This window comes from Gymnoscopelus braueri (genome assembly GCF_963280865.1).
Source record: "Gymnoscopelus braueri genome assembly, chromosome: 10".
Classification (NCBI taxonomy): domain Eukaryota; kingdom Metazoa; phylum Chordata; class Actinopteri; order Myctophiformes; family Myctophidae; genus Gymnoscopelus; species Gymnoscopelus braueri.
This window is the reverse complement of record NC_137611.1, coordinates 26752365-26760376: the sequence shown is the minus strand read 5'-3', so window position 1 is coordinate 26760376 and position 8012 is coordinate 26752365. Positions and strand designations below refer to the sequence as shown.

The window sequence follows — 8012 nt, the reverse complement described above, 5'->3', positions numbered from 1 at the left end:
ACACACATTTATACTTCTGATATAGTTTGCATAACTATAAGGAATACGTTATACAAGGTTTAGACCATTTTACACCCACAGCAGCACAAACTGTAAGTGCCAAATCTGGGGGAAAGAGTGTTGGGTGTGAAATGTGAAGTGTGGAAGTGGTACCCCAAATACAGGCATCAGACATTAGAATATCCTGCATGAGGAGACGTGCCAGGAGGAGGCAAGAATCCCTATGGGCTTATACGAGGCCTCTACCTCTGTATAACACATTAATGTGGGACAGGATTCAAAATTACAATTAGCCAATGATAGTTGACATGATTAAACAAGATTAATATAGGACATGATTAGAATGACAATAAGCCAACGCAGTTGACATGATTAAACATGATTAATATAAGACATGATTAAAAGTGACAATTAGCCAACGTGGTTTACATGCATAATTACCGTATACAAAATACCCAAAACTTTACTTCAAAACAATTAAGTAATCAGGGAACAGGCAAGAAACAACAATACAATAAATAATCAATGAGTATGTTATGAGAGTGTGTGTCTATGTGTATGTGTGTATGACTGTGTGTATGTGTGTGTGTGAGTAAGCGTGTGTGTTTGTGTTTGTGTGTGTGTGCGTGCACGCGTGCATGTCATGAGTGTGTATCTGTGAATGTATACTTGCCACCATTACGAGACCTGATAAATCAGAACATGCTTGATTATTCTTATAGGAATTAAGTGAGGATAGTTATATGCCGTTTAGAATGCTTATCAAAGATTAGTGCCTCTGTATTTGAGGGAAACTTGAACATGGTTAGTATGGTAAAGGAAAGCGTGAAGTCTTGTAACCTGTCTAGTATTGTACTTATGTATTTGAGAATTGTTTTGAAAGTCATTATTAAATATGCATATTTGATAAGTGTTGATCTGGTATCAACACTGTAAATAATTTAAGCTTTTTGAAAAGTGGAGCAGAGTGGTCCAGTCGTTTTGAAAATATAACAGTTCTAGCAAATCTTTTCTGAAGTAAATAAACACTATGGAGGTACAGTAGGAGTAATATGTACTGGACGATATTGCAATATGTTAGATGTGGATAAATCAAACTGTAGTGTCAATTAAGTAGACAGTTCTGATTGACCAGGCCACAATTCTTCTCTTCTTGTTATTACAAGACAAGTTCATACTGTACTCCCCATTTAGCCTGACCTTTAAGACTGACTGTTATGTCACAGTTGCAATATGCACTACAGTACACAGACAGCACACAGACACCAACCTAGCTCTTAATTAGACTTTTGTTTAACTGCTCTTGTTTAACTGATCTGTTGCAGATGGGTCTGTTTGCAGATGACATGGCATTCCATTCCAACATACCTGCAGAAGCAGACATAACAGTGGCAATCGTCTACTCAATATTTGGTAAGTGAGCGAGAGCATCTAAAAATTCTCACTGATCCCATTCAGTAATCCACAAACTAACAAAATATAATAAGGAGTCCACAACATCATGTGGATCAAAGGCTCAGCTGGCGCAGTGGTAGTGCCTGCCCAGTGCCCACCACCACGGAGGTTGTGGGTTCAAATCCACCGCGGTGCATCCGGCTTTGTCGAGCATCTATACGGACACAATTGGCCTGTGTTCGGGGGAGGAAAGCAGATCGGGAAGGGTGATATTTGTCACTGCAGGTACTCCTACGGTCTGGGGCGACTCCTGTCAGAAGGGCGTGTTGGGCGGGAGGAGTAGGACGAAGGCAATATGTCCTCCCGATGGGGGCTCCTTAATGGCAGGTGAGTCAGTTAGGATACAAAAGCAGTGACAACACACACAATGTGTGTGGGGAGGAATCAATTGGCATAACGACTAAATTGGCGAGAAAAAGGGTTAAAAAGCACCAATAAAAAAAGGAAAAGTAAGATCAATGATGCTGTGAAGCTGTGCACGCACATGCGTTTCTGTGCATGAATGTACTGTAGTGAGATGTGAGCAGAGAATATTTTCTTCACCTTCATCTATATAAAATAAGTATACACACAGGCACAGAGGTGCCATGTAAGTATTCCGACGGCCCATTATTTCGACGTCCCGTCGGTCCGACTGGCCCCATTATAACTAACCCTATCCCTAACCTCACACTAACCTAACGGTCGGAATAACGGGATGTCGGAATTATGAGCGGACCCCGGCACGGAAACACATCTTTGTTCTCATCTCATACATACTATTCATTTGACATGAGATACCATCGCATGCCGCACTATAACAGTAATTCCCAGATAAACTTTCTAGTACGCTCTTTAAACGACTTTACTACAGGGAAACAAGGAGAGATTTCAGTGATTAAAGATGCTTAGGCTGGAGGCACGGTGGCGCAGTCGGTAGCGCTGTCGCCTCACAGCTAGAAGGTCCTGGGTTCGATTCCCACCGGGGACGCTGTGGGCACTGTGGGCGTGTCTTCTCCTCCGCGTCATCAGCGCCCATACCCTAGGTGGGGTTGGCGAAAGGGCCCACTCTGTGTGGAGTTTGCATGTTCTCCCCGTGTCTCCTAGGGTAGTTAATACCCTCACAAAAACATGTAGTAATCCTGGTCACTATACCGCCTCCCCCATGACAGCCGGGGCGCCTGATGGAGGGGAAGGGAACTGGTTTGAATAACGTGTTCCTTCCACGCGCTACGTCCAACCAGGGAAACTCCCCCCTGTCAGGTGACAAGAAGGTCAGTTGGCTCTCATGAATTGAAGGAAGCATGAGCTCGGCCCTGGCCTCCCTACTGTGGGGGACTGGTGTAGTGCTGGTGTAGGGCTGGTGTAGCACCCAGGATCACTTAGGAAATTGGCACCGGGTGAAAAAAATGGGTTACAAAAATCGCGGGATAAAAAAATTAAAACAAAAAAAGAAGATGCTTAGGCTACCGTAAGTTGAGTCAGCGGTCTGTGTTGACAACTTGCCCCGCTGCGTGTCTCCAAAGATGCTCACGCAAAATTCACTCTTAGCGTAAATCATACCCATTCGATTGGTATGAGCACCTCAGTGTGTCCCTGCGTTACTGTGGCTCTCACAGCAGGGTGTGTTATCGTCCTGCAGGAGTCTGCTCTGTGTTAGGCAACAGCACCCTGCTGTACGTCTCCTACAAGAAGAAGCACCTGCTGAAGCCTGCAGAGTTCTTCATCATCAACCTAGCCATCAGTGACATGGGCCTGACCCTGTCCCTCTACCCCATGGCAATAACTTCCAGCATCTACCACAGGTAGTATGTCACTCTCAGCACCTAACAACAACAATAAGGGCTTTAAAGAGAAAACGTGGCTGCCTAGATTACAGTGGACTGTATGCTTTCATGTGATTCACATGACAGAATGATGTGATATGTTTGCGATTTGAGTTCATCAGTGTATAGTCCTCGCTTTTGTGTCGCACTCCTTTGCAAATTCAAAGGTTAATTTAACAAAATGGTTGGTTGACAATATGATTGGCTGTTAGTTCACAGGTGTTTTGTTCATCCTCTTATCACCCCCCCCCCCACACCCCCACCCCTCACATGGATCTTTTCTTCTCCTTTATGCTGCCTACCACCCCCATCCTCCTACGCAGGTGGCTGTATGGGAAAACAGTGTGCTACATGTACGCTTTTTGCGGCGTGTTGTTCGGTATCTGCAGCATGACCACTCTGACCCTGCTGAGCATGGTGTGTTTTGTGAAAGTATGTTGTCCGCTCTATGGTAAGTCTTCAAAGAACATTCTGACAAAGGATTCTACAGCAGATCCTTCGAAGCGGCTGATGTATTTGATTAATCGATATGAGGAAATTAAACGGTGGTCCCTCTGCGAGCCGCTCCACAGAAGCCTTTCTTTGAAGCCCGCGCTCAATAATTGCAGTCTGTGATGTTGTCTAATGTGGTGCAAAGAGGCTTTTCCTCTTGACCCCTGAAAGCTGTGTTTTCCAAGGAAATTGCACAGTAGTAGTGAAAGCCCCCCCCCTCATCCCACTTATATGAAATGCATTATTATTAGTGAACCATTTATTATCAGAATATGGTGAAAAATCTGTTTTCCCAAGAAATGGCACAATCTGTCCCAACTCTTGGATGTTTTACTGTACAGTAGCTTAGAGCCCCCCTCTGAACCCACTTATCTGAAATCAGTTATTCATGAACCATTTATCGTCTCATCAGACGAGGCTTATATCGTGGCTGTCGGGTGGAAACCTTGTATGTCCAAAACGGACATTTATTTATTTATTTATCAGGGACAGTGCACATTAATCAACATGTCAGTTTTCACATCCATGTAAATGAGGCAGAATTAGCCAAAGGCTACATTTCATCTGTAGTCCCTGAGCAGGCTGTTAAAAGTGGTGATATATCCATACACAAAAAGGCATCAGTACAAAACAAGACAAGTCAACATACAGTTACAGTGAAATATGAGAAAAGACACCAGTGACAAAATGGAACTGATAATTACCCATGATTACAAATTTGGTTAGCTTTAAGCCATCTCTTAAGGTTGAACTTGAAGGTCATTGACAAAAAGAACCTCTGTTCCTTCCAATAGTTGTTATTTTAATCACCTGCTCTTGTGAATACTTTTCATTGGTTCAATATTTATACACGCTTTCATCAATTTCACTTTCACTAATACAAAACTAAATCAAAGATAGCGAAAAACATTCGATCTACAAGCTCACAACGTACGCACATTGTGAGCTTGTAGATTGGCTATTTTTGTTACTTTTGTGTGACACTATACTGTAGTTAGTATGACAAAGTAGGGCATTCATTTATTTAAAAAAAACATACAAATTTGAAATATGGAGATACAAGGTTTCTGCCCGATGGCAACAATTATGTAAGCTTTCATCTAAAATACAGCACTGACTGAAAAGCGCAAACCTTTGATTTGATCAATTTAAATAACCTCTAACACCTAATCAAATCTCTGTTACCAAGGAAACAGGTTCAATTCGCTCCATGGCCGCCTGCTCATTGCCTGCGCTTGGGCGTACGCCCTGCTGTTCGCCTGTTCCCCCTTGGCCCACTGGGGCCAGTACGGTCCTGAGCCTTATGGCACAGCCTGTTGCATCGACTGGCGCTTCTCCAATCAGCACGACAACGCACGCTCCTACACGGTGGCACTGTTCATCTTCTGTTACGCCCTCCCGTGCTGTCTCATCGTGGTGTCCTACACGGGCATCCTGGCCACGGTGCGTGCCTCCCGCAAGGCCATGGAGCAGCACGTATCCCGGCAGACGCACATGAGCGACATACAGACAATCATTGCCAAGGTGAGGGGGGAAACAGCTGCCTCATACATAATACGCAAATTGTTTCTGCCATTATAGTTTGCTGTGCTCTGAAGTTACAAACATCAGGTGTCCTCTGAGAAATTATAATTGGATTTACATTCCACAGAAGATTCATTGACATTCCAGTTCAACCCACAAACTGTACCGTTGTGTCTTCTCTTCCACCCGTCACGGAATACATAATTCATTCTTAATCAATAGCATGCCTAATAGCTATAGAATGTTAGTGTCTCATAATCAGTTTTTTTTCTTCATTGTATTTCTTCCAATCCATCTCTTCTCTTCCTCTCTTTAACATTCTATCTTTCTCTCTCTCCTCTCTCCGTCTCTTTTCCTTCCAATCTCACAACCTTCTCTCATCATCATTACTGCTTTGTATGTAATCAACATACCAGAGGTGCATTATTAAACTAGTCACATTTTCATGTCATTTGCAGGCACTAACATAGGCTCTAGCCAGTAGCCACCAGCAAAGCCCAAGCTCAGGGGTGCTAGCCTCTGCTCATGCTAATCAAACACTCAGTTGCAAATCTTATTACTGGCACAATTCGAGTCCATCCAAGAACCGTCTCCAATGCGAATATATTACAAATGGGCCCTGGGGTCAAAGTAAACACATTGTATGGATTTAAAAGGACAGAGAGGGGTTATGCACGGGATAATCAAATGACCATTCAAATGAGAAGGAAGAGCGTTGCATATTGAACTGTCTACTTAGAAACACGAGCCCTCTGTCGAGCACCGTAGTTTCTCAAAGAAACTGCCAGTGACCCCAATAGATCTTTGGTGATGGAGGTTGGCATTAGCAGGTATTGGCTCTGGATGCTGCTGGTATACATCGTGATGGATGTGAAGCCATAATGCTCATCATTTCATATCCATGGCCATAATCAATGCAAGAATGTGTTATCAAAACCTATTTCTCTCCATGTAATCATATGAGTAGCACAGGGCAATATTATTCATCTCTAGGCTTAATCTAGCGATCAATATAGTCATTATTTTGGGGGGGATGTATGCACTATGCTCTAGTCTAAATGGACCAAATGGACCCTTCATTTTGTTCAAATTGTACACTCTCAGAGTTAAATAAACAGGATTTTACAGTGTAGATAAGAGTGCCAGAGATAAAAACTAGTATCTAATGGGGGTCCGTGACCCAATGCATATCAAACTAGGAGTCCTTGAAATTAAAAAAGGTTGAGAATCAATGCTCTATGTTCCCTTGACTTTCTCTTCTCCAGCTAAGTGTTGCTGTCTGCATTGGGTTCTTTGCGGCGTGGAGCCCCTATGCTGTGGTGTCCATGTGGGCCGCTTTGGGACACGTCGAGAATATACCTCCTATGGCCTTTGCCATGCCAGCTATGTTTGCCAAGTCCTCTACCCTCTACAACCCAATCATCTATCTTATGCTGAGGCCCAACTTCCGCAAGGTGATGTGCAGGGACCTGGGTGCCCTCCGGCGTGCCTGTCTGAGGGGCTGTCTCTGCGCACAGGGCCCTGGGAGGTGCTATTCCAAGCCAGTGAATAGAGTCAGCCTTCGCACGATCTGCAGACAGCCCGACCAATCCTGCTCCACCAACTCGTCTGCCCGGCCTGCTCTGGCGAGATCAAAGGCCAGCAGCGGTTGTGAGAAGTGCAGTCAGACGTGTCAGTGTTTTGGTCACAACCCCCAAGGCTACCATGTCACCAACCTTGCAGCCAGTACGGATATGCCAAAGGATGAAATAACTCACATAATGGAGCCACAAACTAAGAAGAAAAAGCCACAGCAAGTGTGTCACAAGAAGTCCCTGCGAGAAGCTATGCGTGACAAAAGAAGTTTGGAAATGGACAATCTTCAGGTCAACCTACAGATGGTACCTGGGCATGCCAAAGTGGCTTGGCCCTAAACCGTCCCTCATTTCATATTGTTTACAGTATATCTCTGGACAAATGTTTTGGTTGACATTCTATAAACTGTACAGTTATTGTACAGTGTATTTGTATCATTCATATTCAGGATCATTAAGTGGCCGTTGTCTACATTTGGTCAACAACTTTTTGTTGTTCTGGCTGCATAATTTCTGTTTTAACTTTACAACGGGACAGTGGATTCAGGATTACTGCAAAAAATATTTTCAGCAATATTGGATGAACAAATTATACTGCCAAATTAATGCTAATGCAGTTAGTTGACTTTAACCGCATGAATGTATCATTTCACATACAAAATAATCTATGCATCAGGCCAAACCCAAAGGTAAGGTGCTGTGCAAATACTACTATAACTCAGTCTTATAAAAAGAAATAGAAAAAAAACTATTACTGCCAGAACCAACTTATTAAAACCTCAATTCTGCCTCAGGGAATCACAGGGAACAAAGGAAGAGGTAGCTTTGTGTGGAGAGATTCATGTTGGCCCAATTCCAACGTACGCCCACTGGACTTGAACACTGACATGCTGCAGACTTTAAGGCTTAGATATATGGAGAATTCTGAGGGTGCATACGTGTGCGGTAGCAAGGGCTTAGTATGAAATGGTGTAACTGGCACATACTGTAGTACTTCTGACATCTCACAGAACAACGATTCTGATGATAGTTTTGGTTTTTATTACATGCTTCAATGCATAAATTCTATTATGTACTCACAAAATGAGGTAATACAAATACCATACCACTGGCATGTAGTGACAATTAAAAAATAATAATTCTTTAATAGCAAAAATAGCCG

At 43.3% G+C, this 8012-nt stretch overlaps 2 protein-coding genes across 3 annotated transcripts in view; one reads left to right on the top strand and one right to left on the bottom strand.

Moving 5' to 3' along the window:
- Nucleotides 1-8012, bottom strand: part of ripk1l (receptor (TNFRSF)-interacting serine-threonine kinase 1, like) — a 733201-nt gene that overhangs the window by 713315 nt on the left and 11874 nt on the right. The window lies entirely within an intron of this gene.
- LOC308093479 (opsin-5-like) lies at nucleotides 1326-7189 on the top strand (the record flags this gene model as incomplete). The annotated part of the gene is made up of 5 exons (XM_080439815.1): nucleotides 1326-1413; nucleotides 3077-3239; nucleotides 3584-3711; nucleotides 4942-5276; nucleotides 6542-7189. The coding sequence occupies 5 exons, from the start codon at nucleotides 1326-1328 to the stop codon at nucleotides 7187-7189; spliced, it is 1362 nt and encodes a 453-aa protein (XP_080295941.1).